Consider the following 23983-nt stretch of genomic DNA (forward strand, 5'->3'; position numbering starts at 1 on the left):
TTTTTAATTGTTGTTACTCTCTCTTCAATTTTATGGTCTTTTGATATTGATCATATTAGACATCATCAATATGAATATCAACGTATTTGAACTCTAAAGAAAAATAAATTAAGTAGATTTTTGGCAAACAAAGATAAACCTGGAAAAAAAATTTATTAGTTTAAGAAAAGCCACACAACTAAAAATATAAATTTTTTCTATTTATTAATTTAAGCAAAGGTTTTTCATTGTTATTTTTAATTTCTTACAATGTGCCAAAAAAAAGACAATATCAACATTATTCTGTGCAATTATATAAAAGAGCTAGGTTTCTAACTTGAAGCAGATTAAAGCAATATTCTGTAGTTTGTACTTGGTCTTATCCCAATTTGGCACATTGTAAGAAATTAAAAAAAAATGCAAAAATAAAGTTAGAATTACATTTTATAATTTTAATATTGTAATTCAATAAAATTATTGAATTTTAAAGTTACAATTTGTACAAATTCAACCGTATAAAAAAAAGGACTGGAAAGCTAGGAATTCAATTCAATCAACTTGTAATCGAAGCATTGGGCTGCATCATTTGCTCACGTTTGTACTTTAACTTATATTATCCAATTAATTTAACTATACACAAGAGTTATAAATTATTTTTGCTTAATATAAACATTGATGCTTTTTCTTTTTTCTAAATGAAAATTTTACGAGTATTTTTTTAGATTATGATTGAAATTTGAGATACACACACTAATTAAATTATTATTATCTTTAAATTTATTTATTTTTTATTTTTTGCACCTTTTTAATTTACTTGATATGTAAATATCTTTTACACGTTACAAAATATACAGAACAATAAAAGATGTATAAACTTATAAAAAAAATAAATTTTAAAAAATAAAATCTTAATTTAATTAAGTTGTGTTTCTGAAATTTAATCATATTCAGAAGGAATACTTGTACATATTTTCCCTTTTTTAATTACACACTATCATATAGAGCGGGTTCTTTCCGTCAGTGGTTAACGAATAAGAAGATGTCGTTAAGTAGAACACTTCACCGTAAAGTGACGCCGTCATAATCGAACCGTCATCTTCTTCCCACTCCAGGTCTCTCTCTGCACATGTAACCCATAATCGTCGCCCAAAAATCTCACGAGTTTCTTCATAAATTATACTAGTAAAAGATCCCCTTTAAATTTACAAGTTGTAATTCACATTCTCCGATAAAAATTCTTATAATTCTAGGTATAATCCTAATTAATCTTTTAGTGATCAACAATTACGAACTGTAGATTTTGATTTCGGCGAAAAATTAATGGCGTCAACTAGCAGAATGCCTAGCTCTGCTGAGGATGAGGATCTACAAGAGGAGGTACTTACATAATTGTTTTTTTTTTGTTGATAAATTTCATGTAAATTATTGTTGCGATTTTTTTGTATAATCGCACGCATTAAGCCTAAAATCTAATAAATCGTCCATACAAATTGGGATTTTTCTGTGCAATTATATAAAAGAACTAGGTTTCTAACTTGGAGCAGATTAAAGCAATATTCTGTAGTCTGTACTGATTGTGTCATTTGGAATAGTGCAAGAGTAAATTTGGTCGTGTTTTGGAACATCCGGTAGAAGGAAGGCGAATTTTGATCCGTTTTGGATAGTTGGAGGGTACTTTAAAGCCAAAAATGTGATGGCGAGGCAATTTTTTACTCAAAAATGTAACGAGGGATAAAGTTGAGCTATTTTGAGTAGTTTATGGGTATTTTTGGCCCTGTTTCCAGCATTCTAAAGTGCTCAATGCTTTTATTAGTCAACAAGCGACATTTGAGACGTATATGCCGTAAGGAAAGTAATTGGTGGATTGCAGCAGGGAACTTGGAAATACTTAGCTGCATTACTTCAAAAGATTGTTCATTTTCACATTTTGGGTTTCAATGTTGGTGGAAGGTTTTATGTTGTTTTAATTGTTTAATTGCAGTTTGAACATTTTGATGATTTTACCCTGGCCTCTTCATGGGAAAGGTATTTTCTTTAACCATAACAAGTTACTGCATTTACTGATTGTGTCCTCAATGCTCAAAGCTCAGATCATGATATATACAGGGGCATAGAATCTAAAGTTAATAATTTATAACTGTAGGTTCATATCCGAGATAGAGGCAGTTTGCCGGCAGTGGTTGACTGATGGCACCAAGAATTTGTTGGTATGCTTTTTTTCAAATTTTCCTACTTCAGATTTTTTTTTACATGGTGATTCATAGTTTATCATTTTGAATTTGCATCTGAGTGATTATAATTTCCACTCAATACATATGACTCAAAATAGTGCACTTATACTACACCAGAAGCTCAAATTCTCCCTCTCAATCTCTTTCGGGAGAGCTGAACAATGCTAATGATTGTAGTTGAGCATTGCTACCATTACTTTAGTTATTAGTCTGGTCCCTAACAAAATCTTGCTAGGAATGGGCCTTTGAAGAATCTGTTTGAATTTAGTAGACTGAATAATAAGTCTATTAAATAATTCAGATAAAGGTTGCTTAGTTGTTCTTCAATTGAGGAAGCAATTTTGCTGTTTACTGCAGCCATCTCAAGGAATAGTGGTAATCTGACAGCTAGAGTAAAGATAGTCAAAGTATAATGAATTTACATAGGAATTAGGATCCATATAGTCTGAATTTAGGCTTAGCTATTGTTATTATACTTACATTAAATCTCGTGTATGCCCGAGTCTGTGAAGTTTGGGCAGACATTTGTATGTTAGTGTTGGATTAAGTATTAGATAGGATAACAGTTAGTTTCAAAGAACATCTAATTTGTCTTACAAGAAATATTATAGAGTATTGGAAAGCAATGAGCCCAAATAGAGCAGTATGGATATAGAGGCTTCTTGTAACCGACCCTCACTAGTTTGATATTAAGACATAGTTGACTAATTGATTTGGATGATAGCTAAAACATCTTACAAAGAACTGCTATAACTATATCCAAAGAGAGTTGCAGACAGAACAGTCTGAAAGTATTTATAATAGCTTCCCAAAAGTTCAATGGATACCCTGTTATAGTTATCAGCTTTTATTTTTCTCCTAGTTTAGTGCACTTTGGTTGTATACTATATTCAAGTAATTGGTACCGGAGTAATTGCAGGTCAGATCAATCATCTCTTTCAAATGTTAATGATATTCCCGGACACTGGCGTATGTATATTTCCTATTCAATTCAAATTTCGTGGGACTTAGTCTTGTCGTTATGCTTTGACTTGAATTATAGTTTATAAATTTTCTTGACTATATATTACATTGAGTTGATACTTCTGGTAGAAGTATGACCAACAGGTTCTCGGATGTTGTTCATGGATTTCTTGTTTGTGTATATTACATATTATCTAATGACAGAGAAAGGGTGCTATCAGTTTGAATATCGCTGAGGGCCTGTATAAGGTCAAAACTGACCTGAAGTATGCGATGAAAAGCTATTGCATGGAGTACTATTTTGGAACACACAATGATGGTATGCACATAATTCTGCTGCAAAAATCCATCCGAGAGTGTTTTTCATGTTTGACTTAATCAACCAATCTTTTGAATTTAGTTGGTCGAGGAAACGGAAATGGATGGAATTGTGAATTGCATAATCTGCAACTGTCTTTTGGGGTGAATGAGTTCCTGGTATCTCTATCTCTTTTCCCTCATTCATGTCCACACAGAAAGATGACCTGTTTCTTGTGGATTTAGTACCCTTCATCTAGTGCATATTGTTTTGCTTTCTCTCTGAATTTGTAATGTTCATCTCTAGGTGATTGCTCCTCAAAGTGCCAGTGGCGTGGTTCTTGATGGACCGGAGGCAAGCAAACTTCTAAGTGCAGTTGCTATTGCATTGTCAAATTGTTCGGGGTATGTTGTCACAGGATTGTACCATTCTATTTACTTCGTTACTTTTGAGTTATTAGCCTAGGTTTTATTCCTGTTGGTAATTGAAGCACTCATCTTTCTTTTTAAAATCATGTGCTAAAGCGCTAAAAACATAGTGAGAGATTTAATAAATTTATGTTGGAGCATTGTTTTTCTGTCAGTGAGATTTTTTTAATCATAAAGAAGTGCACTATATTGGAAGGTTAATTTGTTAAACAAAACCTGTGGAGATTGATGAGGCTGAAACAAAGAAGACATTGATAAACAGAAACAGAATATTTTCCTGCTTCTAGTATATAGATTTGAATAGAATGTATGTTAGTTGCGGCTAATGTGAAGTAAGTAATGTTCAGAATCACGAGAACAAAAGGCTATGCGTCATACCTTTTCCCTTTAGCAAGCGGCATGCGACTGATGTTTCAAATGTTCCCTGAATTACTTAAAATACCCCGTCGAAGAACAATGCCCCTTAGAAGATCTGTTGTTTTATGTGTCTGGTCTCTCACGAGGTGTGCGTAACTCAGTGCAAATTACAGAGATGAGGTTTGTCATTATGCAGCAGGTGCTTTTTGTGTTAAAACATAGAGGGAAGTAGCAACCATCTTTTTTTTTTTTGCATTGTCCAGTAACAAGTCAGTTGGTCCTTATTTTCCTACCTATTCAGTACTGTATGTTTATTATGCCTAACTCAGTAAAGGAACTTTTAAGCAGCTGGGATGTTGGGGTAGTAAAGAAACCTTTTGAGAAAGATTTGGAATACAATAGCTGCTTGTATTTGTTGGGTGGTGTCAGGAAAGGAATGCAAGATGTTTCGAAGGGAAAGTAGATGCTATGCAGAAGATCAAATTCAGATGTTTATGGCTTCTAATTTTTTTATACGACCTACAGGATGTCAAAGATGAAATAGCATGCTAAATTTCATAGATTTTCTACAGGAATAGTACTCTGTACGAAAGGAATCCATCCTTTTTGTTTTTTGTATTGGGGAGTCTCTATTGTTGTAATGTCCTAGTATCTTCTTACTGTTAGGCTGTCTATTATTCTTATTATACTCAATATTTACCTGTTTTTTAAAAAATACTTTAAACTACCCCGATACAGTATTGATTCTCTTAGCCCCTCTAAAATATTAAAGAGGCTAAATTTTTTGTATTGTAAACCTCAAGCACTTTCATGGTGCTTTTTGTGAGTAATGTTTTATCTAGCTTGAATCTTTTACTTGGAAAGCTGTACCAGATATGTGAACGGTGGATTCCATCAATAAGAAAAGTCATTATGCTAGTAACTAGTAAAAGTGGCAACCAATTAAAAATGCAGCATTTTCAGTACACCTTCCATTCTATCTCTTAAAAAGGGGCTCCGGAAAACCTGCTTTATGAATAAAAGGGGGGCTTAAAAAATGCAGAAAAGAATAATTTAATATCATATCGGTACTTAGGTTTTCTTCAAGGAGAACTCAACTCTTGGCTCTATGTTTGTTATACTTCCTATCTATAGTGAACAATGTAGGAAATGGTTGATATGCTCACACCATGCAGTTTTTGGCCGGCATTTGTTCCAGTGCATGATCCTTCTCGGAAAGCATACATTGGCATCCAGAACATGGGAACCCTCTTCACTAGACGATTTGAAGCTGATCGTATAGGTAGCCAGGTGCCAGTGAAGCTTATGCATTTGGAGGGATTGTATGAGCTATTTATTTCTCAATTTGTAAGTTCTTCTCGTGTAGACTTTTGATATTCCAAGTGATTTGTAGGTTCTGATGGTTTGTTGATCTTACAAATTCTGGTTGACTTTCTGTATTTCCTAAGATGTACAGAAAACTTCATGCTTCATGAGCTGCTTTTGCGCAGTTTGCAATTGGTTGATCTCGGTTTTGTGCTGCACATAAAGCTTCATGCTTCATGAGCTACCTTTGCGCAGTTTGAAATTAACCGATCTCGGTTTTGTGCTTTCTTCTTAAAATCAGATGATATTTACATTTTGGATTTCTGAAAGAGCAGCATATTGATATCCCCCCGTTGGCATTTTTGTGACACGACAAAGGAGGGACAGCTTGGTGTAAGGACCCTCCATTTTCAACTATAAGGTTGGGGTTTGAATAGCCAAAGGAGCAAAGCGGGCTCCTGCATTGGAAAGTTTGGGGTGGGGTTTGCCAATATCAATAAAACAAAAATAAAAATTGGCCTTTTATGGCTGCCCAGTTTTTAGCCAAATGAATGATATGTTCTTGACAATTGCATTGTTCTTGCTTTCAAGGAATTATGTTACTAATTGTATGAGCTTTTTATTATCTTCAACTAGTGTCCTTCTAATCTAACCTATTTTGAATTCCTTGGTCAAGGCCTTCTCCAATATGGACCTATCCATGCATCTTTTCCAAGTAAATCTCAAGATGAAGATGACCTATCGCACACTTCCCTATAGTGAGGATGATGACGTACAAGAATCTGAGGGAGGTTTTACAGAATCTGGGGAGAGTCCCAAAAGCAACCATCAGAGTAGAACACAGTGGGATGATAATTGTCCTTGGAGTGAGTGGTACTCTGCTGAAGACCCATTAAGAGGTAATTGTGTTGCTGAGGAGATTAATAACTGTATTTTTTACTGTCAGATCTGGTCGGTGCTCATCAGGGGGAGTGACATAAGACCCATCTTAACCTGAGTTTGCAGAGTTGCTGCTTTAAATTCTCATAATTGAGTGTTTGGATCTTTGCCTACAACTGGTAGCTCTTCTTAGAACAACATTTATGAACAAATCAGCCAATTTTTTTTTCATCTACATATATTTGTTTTTGGCTCTTACTATTATTCGTGAGTGCCTTGAGGAAAATTATCGTTCTTTCAGCTATTGAGAGTATTGAGATGGAAAGGATTTCTAAGAGTCTTTAATTGGAGAGAATGACTTTCTTTTAGGGGGTTGTAAGAATGTACTTCAATCTTTTTCTATCCAACTATTACATTTTGCTATATTATTTGGTACAAGAGATTGAACTTAGTTTAATTTATAATTCTCTGTCCATTAGCGTTATTGACTTACTAGATGTATTTGTTAATGATGCAGGGTTTGAGCTGCTTACAGTATGGTCAGAGAAAGCGATAGAGAGTTCACTTGAAATGGCTGAGATGGAAAATGTGTCACCTCTTGAGGCTGAGAAGTGGTTAATAACTCCATGTTTATCTGAGATTCTGTAAGACACTATGAATACTCACATTTTTTTTACTCTTGCTTCATGAAAAATGGAAGACTTGAGTCTTCTCCACCACTTCCTTATAAATTATATTGGTAAATTTTGTGATTTAGCAAGTGTTCATTTGCCTGCTGGATGTGTTTCATTGAGATTCTTGTTTGCTATGTGGATGTAATGGTAGCTCTATGGATTGTTGTCAAGGTTGACCCAGCTGGTTGAGCATGTGATCTCCCAGTTGGGGGATTTCAAGTTCGAAGCCCCCTGCTTGCTTTCTCTGTTGAGCACGTTGCACGGTGTTTGCCTAGTGCTATTTACCTCTCCTGTGTGAGGTCTGCTGGCTATTACACTGTAGTGGGGTTTCCCTGTGCAGACCTGAAGGGTAGCGACTATGGGTTCCCTTGTCAAAAAAGAAAAAATATCTGCACATACTATTCAGTGAAATGTGTTCCTATCGAAGTCTCTGCAGCCATTTACATCACGCAAATAAATATAATCACCATATATCCAGATAATGTTTTTAAATTCCTTCAGTAGTCAATGATTCAATATAGTGAAAGATAGGTGATCATTTTTGAAAAATTTGCTCTACACTAGTTGCTAGCCACTCTACTGTGACTAAAAACGTTGATTATCATTGAAGTATATAACATCAGCAAAATTGTTAATTAGTCCTCCATTCATCTTTTTTCTTCCAAAAGTAGCTAAAATTGGCAACAAGAAGCTTATATAGTTTTACAGGATATTCCCCGCTGAACTTAAATTTTGACCGTGAGCTTAATTACTCGATGAAGAGGATGCTATTACTCAAAAGTGCAAGCTTTCTGTTCCCATGGGTCGTTGTGGCTAATGTTTGACCAGTAACCCGTGACTCGTCTTGCTAAGTCAGTTTATCTGTGCAGTAGCTTAAGAGATCTTAAATTGTGTATTTTACCTCTCACACAGCTTTTCATCAGTCAACTAAATTATCGACTAGGTATTAGAATGGAACATCGTCTTCTTGTAGGCTGTAGCATTATGTGATTTTCTATTTCCTACATCAAGAGGATGGAGGTAACACTATAATGCTTTTGACGTTGTGCCAAATATAATTAGGAAATGGCGAAGTTTAACTTTTTCATTTTATGCTTGCCTCATTCATTTCATTTGCTTTTGAGGTGTTAGCGAGTGACGAACACTTTTCTTTTGCGAAGGTAACATGTAATTGGCTGACTAACACTTGCGTCGAAAACACTCAAAATATTTTTATGCAAGATTAAGCTTCTCAAGAAGGTCCTAGTTATAGTTGCTTATAAAAAAGAATGTCCTAGTTGTCACATTAAGGGGGAAAGGGTTTCAATGTTATCTAATATCTTCCTCTGATTCAATACTGATTGGTTTGGACTGAACTTTGCGCACTGATTTGAGTCTCACTTCGTAAACACGTTTGGTGAATTCAGAAGTGATGGTTCTGGCAGAAAGAGAATTGGATTCGCATCACAGTTGCTGCTCTTAATTGACGCTTTGCATATGTCACTGGATGCTAAATTTGTGGAAGATTTTATTTCAGGTTCTACAACTGTGAACAAACCATCTGCAATTTTCTGTTCAATTGCGCTGCGATATCAGATTTGTATAAATGTGGAGATTTTGATCTTGATGCATTTGTTCACTAATCTGCTCCTTTATTTTTGGCAGTAGAGAACTCAGGACCTGAGAATTTGAAGTCTACTGCAGTCATACCTCCCCCAACTGTCCTTGATCGAGTTCTTAAAGACCTCTTTCATGAAGGTATATCACGAGTTCTCTTTTTCTTTAGTTGTAGCCTTTTCTACGTGTCCCACTTGGATTGCAATTCTGAAAACGGTAACTGCTGCTTCCTGAGGTTTCAATTTTGATGGACAATGTCGCTCTCAGATTCTATACTTTATTTTATGTACTGTAGGTTAGGCATATGATTAATAACTTATACATCTGAATCCGCAAGATGTAAGAAAATGTGGTTGGGGGGGGGGGGGATGATAATGGCTTAGATTAGTGTTATTTCATATCAACATAAATATTTGCTGTACATTCTTTGATTCACTGGTTAGATACATGTTCCATTCATCATACAGAAATGATGTGGAGATATGTTAATCCAGCTGGATTCTTGGCTGACCTAGCCATATTTAGGCAGTGTACTTTGATCTGGTTTACCCTACTAATGATGAGTCTGTTTTAACAACAAGAAGAGAATTAGAAATCAGACATAATGAGAAGTGTATTCTTCAGAATATAATATGTCAATATGGTGTTGGAGTTCCAAATTTAGGTTCTAAATGGAGGGAGAAACATCAGTTGACTTATCTTGTATTCATTTCAATTTCTTCATACAGTTGATGCCCTGCAACTTGATTTTGCTGAAGGAGATCATGAAAATTCTCGTACCATTAAAGGCTCTCCTCTTGAATCACTTTTTGGCCAGTTCTGTCTGCATTCTCTCTGGTTTGGTGATTGCAATATAAGGGGTACCTTCCGACTCTATGGGCTGAAAAAGTTCAAGAAAGCACTTCCTTTGTATATTCCTTCATTAAGTTACTTCAGCATTCTTTTCCCCCCTAAGGCATATTTTTTCTGTGATGTCTATTTAGCTATTGCGGCATTCTGGATAGAGTTTGTACGAGAAGTTCGCTGGTGTTGGGAAGAGTCACAGCCATTACCTAGAATGCAAGCCAATGGTGTAGTCGACCTATCTACATGTTTAATTCACCAGAAATTACACATGGTGAGTCACTTGCAGTAATGCTTGACATAGAAATAGAAAATAATGTGCAGGACTTTTTTTTTTGATAAAGAAAATAATGAGGACTTCCTTGCCTCTATGGCTTTTGATAAGTGTGTCTCCAAATGCCACAATAACTAGTTTTATCTTTCAACATGTAAACTGTGTCTGAATATTCAGTCAGTTCACCTATTTCCTTTCTTTCACTGCCTTCTTGCTGTCTCCCACTGTTTCTTTGATTTTCATTGTAGTAGTTTTGTTGAAGCCCAGAATTTTTTGACGTAGATTTAATCCCTAAGTTTTCTGATTTATATCTTGCAAAAACATGAATCGAAGTCTCAGATTTTTTTGAAACTCTTAGTTTGTAGTTATCCTGTTTGTCATGAGCTTCCTAATAAATCTGTTTCCAAGATCAATCTTGAATAACAAAATATTTCTAAGAAAAAGTGCAACAAAATGGTATTCTAAATTGATTAATATGGACGTTTCGTGAGTACTAGTGAATGATACTTTCCTTTACCCTTTCTCTTCGATAGTCTCTTTTAAAGATATGACAACGGTAAATCATCTATCTGGTCTAATTTTGGTTTATCTCCCAAATATGTAGCTTTCAATTTGCATTGATAAAAAGCGTCAGTTGAATCAAGACTGTCCAAAGGCAGGTGAAAACAATTTTTTCCTTTCCGCTCATGTTAAGGTACTTTTATGACAATTGTCTACATTGTTTCTATCTAAAAGGTTTTAAGTGCTTAAGAACATCAATGCGTTGTTATAACTTAATTTCCTGTCAGGATATTAATTAACTTATATAATATAGGGAGACTCTCAGATCCAGAGTGACATATCTTCTGAAGATGGAGATACTGAGACTTCTTTTTTTGAATGTGACAGGTGAAAAGCAAGTGAGAACTTTTTGTATTAATTGTTGAATGCTTGTTGATTGTCAGCCAATCTAGTTTTTCTGAACTATGTCATTCCAGTTTTTCTGCATTTTAAGTGCTCCTATTCTTGTCTATTTTACAATGCTAAGCTGCATGAAGGTCAAGTTTTGTGATTATGTCATGATGGAGGAATTGAAGCACCTATAATTTTAAAACCTGCTGATTTATGCCACGGCAGTCTACACTCTATAAGCTGTATCTTAGGGTGTTTTAACTGAACTGATATTAATTCATTTATTCTTGCTTATTGTTTTTAGTTAAATTTTTTTAATGTTTGTCATAGTTTGTTTTGAGAATATTCCCTCTTTTCACCCTAGGGGAATTTCAATTTTTTCTGGTATTGGTGGAAGTCCAGATACTTGATTTGGACCCACTTTCGACTTAAATGAGGCTCGTTTGAGGCAATGTTTTATCTAAATAGTTAAATATGATGTCGGGTCAGGATGGGTGTCTGACCTTTCTCTTTACATTTTCCCAGCTACCTAAAGGATGATAGGCTAATCCAAAATGATCTGGCCATTTCTCCTTTTATTCATCTTTTTATTTTGGGTTTTTCTTTGGGGCTGGGGTAAGCTTACCTAGTCTAGGCCTTACATCTGGATCGGAGATCCATAAGTTTTAAAGTTGCAGCATTGGACTAAATTTAGTCAGGGAAAATTGCATGCGTTTTTGTGCAAGATGTGGGTATACTCCCTCCATATCAATTTGTTTGTCTTTCTTACCTTTTTAGTCCAAAAAAAATGTCTCTTTCCTTTTTTGGCTACTCCTTAATTCTAACTTTCCACATGTCATGTTTAAGATCACAAGATTAAAGGGAATTTTGGTACATTTTGCATATCTTTAGTTTAAAACCACAAAATTCAGAAGTCTTCTTTATTTTCTTAAATTTTGTGCGAAGTCGCACAAACAAATTGAGCGGAGTTAGTATTATGTTTCAAAAACCTACTCATCTGTATTAGTTTGAATTTCTGCCCTTTGAACTGAACTGAGTTTGTTTCCTGTTCTCTCTGCAGTCTGTCAACACCAGATCATCCAAATGATCCTGAAAGTGATATTTCTAGTTTTGTACATTCTGATGATGTGAAGTTAGGTGATCCAAAGCATTCGGCATGTATCAGGAAGGGATCGGCTGGTATTGTCGGGTCTATGATGCTTCTGAAATCTTACCAGAACATGCATGCTCCATTTACACAGGTTGATTTATTTGTACTGCTGACCGAGTATTTGTTGTTTTTATCAGTCTTCTGTTTCCTTCCCACATTTGCGTATGATATGGTGGCAAACTTTTGATGTTAACTTTTTTTTATAGGATCCACCACTTATGACTGAAGACATGCACGAAGAACGTCTTCAAGCCGTTGAGGCCCTTGGTGAATCTTTTGTGAGCTCAAAGCTCTATTATAGATAATTATTTTTCTGATAATCATGAAATATGCTGCTGTTACTATTCTTGTAGAGAGTCATTGCATACTGTAATTGAATGAAGAATGATTGCTATATAAGAAGTCTATAGTCTGTGCATATATATAAATGCCAATTTAATGGTTTATTGGTGAATCAACTACATGAATCTTGGCTTCAGGTCATATAGAACAACACATGATAATTTTTTCTGTGACTTCTCGCTTTGTTTAGTATTAAACATGTTCAATAAGAGAAATGGTTTTGTAATTCCCACCAATTCTTACATCATCTTCTGCTTAAGAAATTGCTAACAAGCACTGGACTACATTGCAAGTACATCTCCTAGATGATTAGGTACTTAAATCCATATACACGTCTGAGATAGAGAATCATCCTTATTGATGATCCTAAATATGCAGATTAAGATATATTGAATTGCATTCCATCAATGATATGGCTTAAACAGCATGATCAGGGTGAAGTAGTCTCTTTTCCGCCTGATATATAGTAGAAAATTTGTAATTCATCTGTATACTAATAAAATGCATATAAACTTTGAACTCTAGAATAACTACTTTGCTTTCTCCTGAATTTCAAACACTTACTTACTCCATGTTCCCGCTACTGATTTCAGCAATTATAAGTTTTGGTCTCTTCACTAAACTCCACTCTCTCACTTTTGAGCCACCATAAAGTTTTCTCGTTATTGTTATTATTATTAGTTTTGAGAAAATTTTGAAACAATGTTACCTCTTTGTATTCAATAGCTACATATGTCTAGAGTTGACAATTAAAGATTTGTTTTTTAAAAAATCACACAAGGTGTGGCAAATTTTCTAGTATTTGGACTGTTTGGTATTCGTTTGTGTTTTTGACTATCCTAGTCTTGTTTGAAGGACATATCCATAGATTCCTATTGCAATATTTCCTGGGGAAACAGTTGTTATATGTTAAGCTATCCTTCAGTTGCTTCATAAAGTCTTATCATTTCCACCATTATTTCATCTGACAATGGAACGTCTAATGTTTATTTGCAGAGATTTTCTGCCCAACTTGAGAAAGACATATTGTCATCAGGTAGGAACTTCTGTACCTTCTACTTTCTTAATGGCTTTCTTGCTGTCTTCGGCACGTTTGTCTGTGTTATGCACTATGTTGCTAGGATCCTCAATAAATATAATGTTGCTGCAGCCAGATCCTCCTTGGAGGATCTTACACACACCCGACAGCATTTTTGAAAGATCCAAGCAACAAAGGTTATATGGTTCTTATTAGTCATTGCAACTTATAGGTTTCTTCTCACTTGGCTAAAGCATCAAGTGGGCATCTTGGGGATCTCAGCTTATTGGCTGTTGTGTGCTGAGATCATGAGATACTTAAAGAGTTTGAAAATGCATAAAATAGATCGATGTGCATCTTGTGATGGATTCTTCTGTTTTACCTCAAGAGTTATTGGAACAAGACACTGTTACTCGGGTTGAAATAACACTTAAGTCTATATTGTCATCTAATTGTGGAAGGAAAGTCAGCACATTATGGTTCTTTTGGTGCTCACTGTGAAAACATAATCTATAGTCAGGTGTTTTGGCGACAGACCAACCAATTAGTTGTACGACATACTTGTAGGGTCGTAATACACCTTTATGAACAATAACTTCTAATTGGAATCCATAGGTTATCTTATCACTGGAGATATGACACCTTAATAAGTGTCAAATGGGGTTAGAATCCTTACATGTTTAGCAGGACTAGACTTTTGTTGAGTTACTTTTTTGCTGCACATGTACAGATTTGGACATCACTTTCTTAGTGCTGATCATTTATAAAATACCTTCGCAAAAGAATTGTCAAAAGGTTACAAGGAAGCAATTGTACTAATTATCGGTTTGTTAGCATTTTTAAATGGATTAAGTATCTCAGGCCAAAATGTTATAGATTGAGAACTTTTTCAACAGATTTAGTCAAAGCTGAAAGTGTACATAAACAATTTCTTCCTAATTGTCTAAGTGAATCAAATCCTTGATTTATTTTTTATGTAGTTTTTTGTTTCTACTGTAGCAAGTTGTATGCATCACACTAGACTTAATCATTTCCAATTATCATTTGCTTGCTAATATTTGAAGAATTTATCTTCTCTTCTTTTTCACTTTTTATTATCCTTTGCATTCTGCAATAGATATGTCTGCTTTTAAAGCAGCAAATCCCGATGCTGTGTTTGAAGATTTCATCCGATGGCATTCACCCAGAGACTGGGAGAATGATGATAATATGGAGAAGGTAGTATCTAACACCAATGCAGTGGTAGAGTCAACAAACGATTGGCCACCTCGTGGAAAACTTTCAGAAAGAATGTCCGAGCATGGGAATTTATGGAGAAAGATTTGGAATGAGGCACTCCCAATGCCAGCTTCTGAGCAGAAGCCCCTTCTGGATCCAAATCAAGAAGGAGAAAAGGTATACTGAGATTGCACACTTGCATAAGCCAGGCTCATTTATAATATTCTGGTATAAGTGATCCATCATAAATCTTCATGAGAATTTCAGCAAATTAGTAGACAAATTGCAGGTTTTGATCCTTGGAGTAGGATTTGTGGGGTTTATTTCCCTCGGACTAGTTAAGGTGGACTATTTGGTCCTTTAGAGACTAAAATTTGGAGACCCCAGAGCATTCCTCCCTATTGAATAACTCAACAAGCCGATTCCATCTGTTTGCCCTATTCATCTATTGCCCCCTCTTTAATCCAGACAGATGGTTCCTTACATGTTGTAGTCTTTCACCAAATCAGCGTAGTCTCTGACTTCCTTGAACACTTGCAGTGTTAATGGCCTGAAAGTTCGAGTCGGGGTTTCTAGCTGGGAGGGTTTTAGGGCATAGAGGAGGACCAACGAAGAAAGGGCCAAGGGAAGTTTTATAGCAAAATGTTTATGTAGTTTGGTCAATCCCTTTAAAAATTGCACCTTTATGGAGTAGCTTCTTGATTTGATTGGAAGTAATTTGTATTGTGTAACTCGTGTAGGTTCTTCATTATTTGGAAACATTGCGTCCATATGAATTGTTGGGACAAATGGTTTCTACTGCTTTTAAAGCAGCAGCTGACACGCTAAACAGAACGTCATTTGGAGGCCTAAAGCAGCTGACCACCAGAATTGGACAACTTTACCTCACTATGGCAGCCACCTTCAGATGCTTGCAAAGTATATTTTCTGTTCTAGTATGTTATTGATTTGCAATAGGATTTTAGGAGCTCGTAAATTAACAGGTTGACCTTTTTGTTGCAGAAAATAGCCTTTCTGTTGGCACTGAAGATATTGAAGACCTGAAGCGACTCTGTGCAATTTTTGGACATGTTGAGAGTTTGATAACACTCGCTGCATCTCTTCATCAGAAGTTCTTGCAAGCACCGCGTCTATCAGAATCCATTTTCAATGACTACTACAACTTCTATCTACCAAAAATGGGAACAGTATCAATTGGTGGTGATGAGAAGAAGGTATGATTTTATATCTCTTGTTCTTTCTCTTTTTCTATCACTAGAATGAGAGATTGACGTCTTGGTCAAGACTCAAGAATTATTAACATATTTCCTAACTTGCTTAACAGCATATACCTCTCGGACCCTCGCTTAAGTCTTTGTGGCTGAAGATGTTGTTTTTAATATATTTCCCTAAACAAGGGTAAATTTACCTGTGCCTCTATCTCTTGCTTTCTCATTTTATATGGTGCAACTTTGTTATGTTAGGATTTCGATAAGAAACAAGAAGTTAGGCGACAAGAGAGAGAAGTTGTTGCAAGCATGTTCACTCCACCTACTGTGAATCAATCATGGAGGAAAGTCTTAAGCATGGGAAATCTTCTAAATGGCCATGAACCTACATTGCGAGAGATCATATTTTCCAAACGTGATCACCTTAGCAAAAATTACTATGCTAGTCATGCACCAAGGGGTTACCAACAAGAATTAGAAACATACAGAATGTACATATGCGGAACCTCAAATGATCTGAGTGTGGCACTAGCAGTTGCCTCTTGTGACTAGTTTCGTCATTAAAGGAACCAGGTAAAATTATTGTTATTTCTCTTGTTAGTATATTTCCAGCCATTCTTTCAGTCACATACCATAGATATGCTAGCTTATTAGATTTTATAATTTGTTTGAAAGGGGCTTCTGATTGTCACATCTTTTCAACCTTTCCTTGAAATACAGATTCATTTTATTTTTCCGCCGTGTCCAAATTTATATGTTGGGAACGATTTGATGGTTTGAAACAGGGTAATGAAAAAAAAATATGCACCCAAGGGTTTAGCCTAGCGGCCAGTAAAGTGGGTTGAAAACCATAAGACTTGAATTCAAATCCTTGAGGAGACCAGAAATCAAACATTAGGTGATTTCTGTCCATTTGACGAAGCCTTAGTGGATGGAGTTACCCAGTACCTTTGTTGGACTTGACACCACGATTATCAACTTCTTTTTTTTGAGGTTTTCCATGGTTCATATGAGATAATTTTTTTTCCTTAATCACTGCCGCCAGATTTAATCTGATGATTGTGAAATGGGAAACATTTCTATCGTCTTTCTTTAGTTTTCTTGTATATGGCATGTCCCTAAATCATTCTTCTTAGTTCTACTGCGACTACTTTGCAATAGTTTGGTCCAGTAGGGAACCATCAATCATGAATCATTCAGTTCTCTCTCTAATCAAACGCCTTTCAACGAAGACATCATATATGATAAAGTTCCCTTACATTTTTCTAGTTTTCAACCAATCAGACGGTTTCCATGATTGGCAGACAAGACCCATGCCCTGTATGTGGCTTATTTTCTTGTGTCCTTTCACCAAGTTTGACACTTCTCCAACTAGTCCAAATTTGCGTCGTCTCGTAAGGTCCATTTTAGTGTTAGGTGTTGAAAAGAGAACTGTAATATTACAAGGAAATATATGTAGTTGAGCACCCAAGAGTGTTTCATACTGTACTCTTTCTTTCTCTTTCCTGCTTAATAGGAAAAAGAAAAAACCAGCTTCTAGGCATGAAAGAGGAAAAGCAAAAACAAAATGAAGGATAACCTCCACAACCTTCTTATTTCTACAATAATAATAATAATAAAATGTGCTTCTCAAAAGAAAAAGCTAAAAGAGCTAGGGGGGTGATAGCCTTGGTGGCAAAGTTACCTGGTACCTATTGTTAGTAAGAAGTGTCAGGTACTCCGTGGAATTAGTTAATGAGTGGGAAAGTCATCAAAAAAAAAGAGAAAGAACAAGGGGATGACCCTACCCAAAAAAAACATCTGGCTATCAGTGGCTAAATGCAATTACTTTGAAGAAATGGGAGGAAAAAGTAATAAGAATGATGATGATAATTATGATGGGTCCTCTTCTAAAGAATCCAAATCTCTTGAAGGGTCATTTCATTAAAGGGAATATAATCTCCATACGTTTCTTTCTATTACTATATGCTTCTCCCTGAAATCATCTTTTTTCCATTTTTTAATTCATCAATCATAGTAGAAAGATGAAGTGTGTTAAAGGGGAAATACCTTTTTTTAGAAAAGTTGCAAATTGAGCAACCACGGTTATAGGCGTTTTAAAAATTCTTCTCAAAAGTATTTTGATAGATATATGAACGTTTAGATTCCACTACCTACATTTACTTTTGACCTTAAAAGTTTTTGGTGTTTTCAAATACAAATAATTTCACATTTGATTCTTATTTTAGAGAGCATGAAGCTAAACACCCTCGACACATATTACTCATGATGATATGTCTGGACTAATTATACGGAACACCTGCTACCTCTTATCGATACAGTTATGGGATAAATCTATCCATCGGGACTTGAACAATGATATTTGTTGGTTTGTTTTCGAATTATTTGATTATAGTTAACAATCAAAGATTATATTCTACCAACGTGAATCAGAGAATTGAAATATTCTGTGGTCCTTTCTTGTGAAGGGAATAAAAGTCCCCAATTCAAGCGTGAATCGTCTCATTATACAGGACAAACAAACAAATGCTGTTGTAATTTCCTTTTCTCCTTGCTTGAAGGGGTTGTCGAATGGTTTAAGATATTATACTATCATATCACTTAAAATATGATCATTAAATGTAAATTTTACTATTAATATTGATTAATAACTTAATAAAAATGGTAGTTAAGTAGTAACTACTATTTCATACTAAATTAAATTTGATAATATAACTGGTAAGGTTGATGTCAAGTAATCTGTCATAGGTTTGAGTTGTGAAAATAGCTTAGTGCATCAGGCTATAGTAAAAGCTTAGTGCATCAGGCTATTTTTTTTTCTTTTTGGTAATACGTATGTCATCATAAGGCATTAGTAGCTTTCACGAGGTTTGTGTCTCTATCAGCTGGAAATAGACCCAACATCTAAATGGGAACACAGACATGGATGGTTGATGGGGAGTAATAAATAGACTAATTTCTTGCGTATACACTTCTTCTCCTGTTTTGTCATATACTCGTATCCTCTTATCAACACTTTATAGTTCAAGGTAAAGAAACAGTAATTATGTTAGGACAGTGATAATATATTCAGATGATTCTATAAGTAGAGTATAGTGTATGAAAAGAGTGGTGTGCACGCAATTTATTTATGTATTGTAAAGATAGACAGATTATTTTCAATAGATTGTCGGCTCATGTAATTCATATCAAAATCAGCAATGAAGAGTCATGCAGAATTTAGAAATAATCGAGAAAAGGATAATAGCAACAATATGACTATGAAATATAAAGGAAGCAACAAGTAATAAAAAAAATTGAAGAATAAAGTAGTTGGAGAGTAGTAATAATAATGCTAGTCATAAGTAATTAGACAATACTATATTATCTACTATTTTTTTATTTTAATCTTCGATCTTCATACTCTCGTATCTAAAAGCATGTCTCTATCTAATCACCTTTGACTTACCTATATTAGATTCACCAGAATCAGCATCTCATGGACTCTCACCATTTTTATGTGACCATCTTCTCTTTCGCCTGTATGAATCATTTAGTAGTTGAAAAGTTTTTAGATTAACATTATTTTGGATGCTACTTCTCTTAAATGTAAATGTAAAAAGCAATTAATTTCAGAAAACAAAACTTTCAAACCGCTACTAGACAATATTTTAATCTCATGAACAATAGGTCCCTAGTCGTGATGTAATATACTGGAAAATTATATCTTTCGTTATCACTAACTATAATTTAATTAGAAGAAAACCCCTTAATGAAATCTTCAATTATTATGATCAGCATCATCAATTTTTTATAATGTCATTCTTGAAATTATTCATTCTTTTCATTGAAAATAGTACCCTTTTATATATATATATATATATATATATATAAAACAATAATGACTTCAAATGATTGTACTATGTCATCCATCTTAAAGTTTTTTTTCAAGATTTTATTTATTTAAAATAAAGTTCATTTATCTTAAAATTGGAAGTTTATAGGATATACCCTATGAGAATTTTCCATTTAAAAAAGCTATCTTTTTATTGCTTAAGAAGATGATGATAAAAGGAATCCCTTTAGTGTGAAGGCATAAATGATCATGAAATTAAAGTCAATTAAATCTTTTCTAAAATTATTAATTTAAGGAAATTGTGGGGTTTTGGAATTATATTGACATTTTTGTACACTGTAAAGTTAATGTCTGAGAATTTATATTAATGGGATGAAGCATCGGATACCTTTTCTTTTAGGTAAAATATAATAAAAGATAGTTTTTATAGGAGGGAAATTTTCCAAGATGCTGTACGATGAAGTCGCACTATTATTTTGACTTCATATAAATACAAGGAGCTTATCTTGTGTATCTCCCACATTGTTCAAAAATTATGTTTTATATATCGATAGTATAAAAACATATTTATTAGGTTTAGTAGTATATTCCAATAAGAGATGTACGATCATATTTGTTCAATTTATCTCTTTTAACTTGAATTTATAATATCGTGGATTTTGAAAATTTTTATTATATATAAAATCGTAGACCTTCCCTATATAGAACGCACAACGCTTGAATATTGAAGTAAACATGTTGATAGGTTAAGCTACGTAATCACACTAATTAAGTCACTTGTACAATAACTACATGTAAGTTTAATAAGCATTAATTGTTAAGTTGATTAAAAAATCGATTATATTAATGTAAAGCAACTCTAAATTGTCTAATTAAATCCTTTTTAACATTCGGGTGTCTGATTTCTTGAAACAACATTTATCTATACAAATATTTCTTCAGAAAAGAATTTCGATGCTATTGAATATTGATCAATTAAAAGTATGTAGTTTTGTCGTTTGAAATGTTGCACTCTTTTGTCATGTCATTTTCTTAAATTTTGAAAAATAAAGAAGACAAATTTGGTGTGAGTTTCAAATGAATGGACCAAAGGGGAAAAACAAAGAGAGAGATGCAATTAAATGGAGTCACACGAGATGCCTCATTTTCCACATTTTGGCATTAACTCCCACCGTCAAGTCCTCCCCAACCCATCTTTTGTTTTTTTTTTTGAAATTTTTCGATGTTTAGTATTCATATTAACAGACAACTAAAATTATTGAAGTTCTATTTACGAGATGATACTTTCAATAACAAATTTATTCTTTTATTTTGAAAGATTAAACTTGAAACTTCTTGTTAAGAATGAAAATAATTTAAAATAAGGTGAGAATGACCTTCTCGTGACAAACAAGATGAGAAAGATGAAGTTGAGATGGTTTGGATATGAAGAGGAGATATACAAAATTCAGTGGTGGAACCAAAACTTTGATTAAAGGGCATCAAAATGTAAAGAAGTAAAATCGCGTAGAAATCAAGGATTATCAATATGTAATATATATATATAAAAAATATTTCTACTAAAATTACATAGTGTAACTTTTCAACGAAGAGGTGCCGATCGACACCCCTCAACTACATGTGGTTCAGCCACTGATACAAATACCCTAGAAATTAGGAGTGAGAGGTTGACTATGGTCGATTCAAGGAGAGATAGATGTAGGTCAAAAAAATATTGAAGTGATAATTAGACAAGTGCTTACGGAGGATATGATCCTAAATAGGAGGATGTGACGAAATAGAAAATTAATTATGACAGAAGATTAATAAGTACTCGAGCATTATGTAGTAATTTCCCTTACCACTATTATCAGTACAATCTTTAATTTTATTATTATACATGTTAATTAATTATCATATTATTGTAACTATGACTTATATTTTTTTCGAAATCGATTATATTAAATATATTATTGATATCATAGAATTTCCTTGGTAAAAATCATCGAGGCTACCCACGATAGGAAATTACTATTTACTTCCTTCGTCCGGAATTGTTTGTCATGTTACACTTTTCGAAAGTCAGTTTGACTAATTTTTCAGTTAAATTAGATCACATTAATTCAATATTTTGGACAAAAAAAATTATATATTCTAAAACTATATAAAAAGTACTATAAATTATAACTTTTTACATATTAATATGACGAAAAAATATATGTTAAAATATTAGTAAAATTTTTTATAATTTGACTCTAAAACTAAAAATCATGAACGAAAAAAATAATACGTAGAGCTAAAATTACTATTTAATACTGACATTTGGAATCCCACTGCAAAAGTAAAGTTCGTACAGTGGCCCTACACTCCCTTGACCAATTCAAGATGCCATTTTGTCATTAACCAATTCTATGTGCACCACACACAAGTGACAATTAATTATTCGCGTATTAATTAATTTAGTTCGATTTTATATATTTTTAAATTTAATAATTTTTAATTTAATCAATAAAAAATACTTGTAAAGAAAAATATATATTTTCTTCAACAATTTGGAATGATAAAGCAATAGTGTGAAATTATATAATGCTCATGAGATAGAAACAGCAGTAATAATATTAATATAAAAAATTATACAAGTGTAACCTAAATAAAAAAATAAAAACAATATTGTGATTATTGCGTATTATATACAATTGCAACAAAAACAAAAGAACAAGAACGAGGTCCATTTACTAAACGATGTATTGTATGTATTGGTTTCTTAATAAACAGATTATCCAAAGGTGACGGTTAATTTAGAATAAAAGTAGTATTAGGCCCTTCGTTCCAATTGATCATTTGACATATTTAGTCTAACGTCTCACAAAAAATATCACTTTTATATAATTATAAAAAAATTGTTTTTAAAATTCTTTTTTATTCTTAATTAGATGATTTTATTACTATATAAGTATCTAAGGTTTTGTTTTGAACCACAATATTAAAAAAAAAATTAAAATTGATTTAATATAAACAAAATTACGAGAAAGTATAAACTGGTAGAGCCGTAGAGGCAATAAAATTCCATAAGCATAGCAAATTAAAATATATCTAGAATGATAATTAATTAGTTTTACGAAAAAAGTGAAAATGCAATTAACATGCAACTAATAGAGCCTGTTAATTTTATTATCTATTGATATGAAATAAATTTTGTGGGGGGTGGGGGGTATATTGATACTATAACACTTTTTAGTGATGTGAAGTTCTGAATTGGACCAATTTAGACTTTTTAGAGCTAAATAATTAATGAATATCTGCATCACCTAGTTATAAATTAAACCATGAATTTCTTAGGTTAATACCCTCAACATTTTTAATATAAATAGATTATTTTTCTTTTTATACATATAAGAAATTATAAATAAAAAATAATTTATTTATTCACCCTTTAAATTTCTTTGGAGATTTTAAAAATTTTACAATCACATACGAATACTATAAAAAATAATTAATCACGAGGACAATATAGAAAATTTTAAATTAATGCTTTCTTGATTTAATGAAATGATCAATTAATATGAAATAATTATTTTTAGTAAGATGATCAACTAATATGAAATGAAGAGAGTAGATCAGTTAATTAATTATCTAAATGTTCGCGTTTCTTTATTCGTCACCTTATAATCTCCTCCTCAAACCCCTAATGTAATCAAAAAAAATTAAAGAAAATAAATTCTTTTCATCATCGAGAATATTTATTTGAAACTTTTGACTTTAGATTATACGGTAAAAAATCTATACCTGTCCACTACGTATCATATGATCTATATATTCTAAAAAATATTACTATCACTTTACAATGCAATAATTAAAAGTGGAGCCAAAATTTTCAATAAGGAGATTCAAAATCAGTAGAATAGAAACATGAAGCAGTTGAAGGGATTCGACATTTACTATATATACATATAAAATTATTTTAATCATTTATAAATAATATAATTTTCTGTCAAAGGGAATTCAGATGAACCCGCTTCATACAAAATAGCTCCTCTCTCGACAATAACCGTCCTAGTACGGTAATGAGATTTATATTTCGAGTCCTAAAAATAAAATATATTTTAATGAAGAGTATTGCCTTTTAACACATCATGCGAATTTAAATTAATTGAGTGAATGATTATAAGATTAAAAACATGTAGATTTATCTGTTTATATTTGATTTGTTCCTTTAGAATTAAGTAGGTTCGGTAAAAAAAAACAAAAAAAAACTAATCTAATATTCATACTTTTTAATTATCATTTTATGTGATATATTAATTTTTTTAGTTTCTACTGAGAAGAATAATGATATACATGCACCACTGAATTTGGAAATAATTAACTTTATATTTCTTATTTTATTTTTAATGAGCAATTTTATACTACCCATATATTATATTATACTGTAATAATTATTTTATCGCCCATAAGTTGCAATAACTTTAAAAAAAATAGTATATGCTGTTGTGGGGGGGGGGGGGATTGGGGAGA

At 33.2% G+C, this 23983-nt stretch overlaps 1 protein-coding gene across 6 annotated transcripts; it reads left to right on the forward strand.

The window, feature by feature from the left end:
- The first annotated feature begins 986 nt into the window (after window positions 1-986).
- Window positions 987-16390, forward strand: LOC107020977 (rab3 GTPase-activating protein catalytic subunit). Of its 6 annotated transcripts, XM_027917859.1 has the most exons (23): window positions 987-1091; window positions 1277-1356; window positions 1961-2004; window positions 2123-2186; window positions 3378-3492; window positions 3574-3650; window positions 3778-3875; window positions 5432-5603; window positions 6238-6460; window positions 6958-7084; window positions 8521-8630; window positions 8759-8851; window positions 9439-9570; window positions 9694-9827; window positions 10432-10521; window positions 10642-10715; window positions 11779-11959; window positions 12075-12146; window positions 13207-13246; window positions 14346-14623; window positions 15187-15364; window positions 15449-15660; window positions 15910-16206. In XM_027917859.1, exons 2-23 carry the CDS (start codon window positions 1300-1302, stop codon window positions 16204-16206), a joined length of 2868 nt encoding a protein of 955 aa, XP_027773660.1. In that variant the 5' UTR covers window positions 987-1091; window positions 1277-1299. The 6 variants fall into 6 exon arrangements, with proteins under 6 accessions (XP_027773660.1, XP_015077018.1, XP_015077020.1 ...); XM_015221532.1 differs by having other exon boundaries at window positions 1011-1356; window positions 15910-16390; XM_015221534.1 differs by having other exon boundaries at window positions 1011-1356; window positions 10432-10482; window positions 15910-16390.
- Window positions 16391-23983: the final 7593 nt, after the last annotated feature.

Source organism: Solanum pennellii, chromosome 6, assembly GCF_001406875.1.
Source record: "Solanum pennellii chromosome 6, SPENNV200".
Classification (NCBI taxonomy): Eukaryota; Viridiplantae; Streptophyta; class Magnoliopsida; order Solanales; family Solanaceae; genus Solanum; species Solanum pennellii.

Bases quoted from the DNA above. Each gene is read 5' to 3' on its own strand.
- LOC107020977 (XM_027917859.1), top strand. From the start codon at position 1,300: ATGGCGTCAACTAGCAGAATGCCTAGCTCTGCTGAGGATGAGGATCTA. The intron at 9,571-9,693 runs GTACCTTCCGAC...ATGTCTATTTAG, and splicing joins TGGTGATTGCAATATAAGGG to CTATTGCGGCATTCTGGATA. The intron at 11,960-12,074 runs GTTGATTTATTT...TTTTTTTTATAG, and splicing joins TGCATGCTCCATTTACACAG to GATCCACCACTTATGACTGA.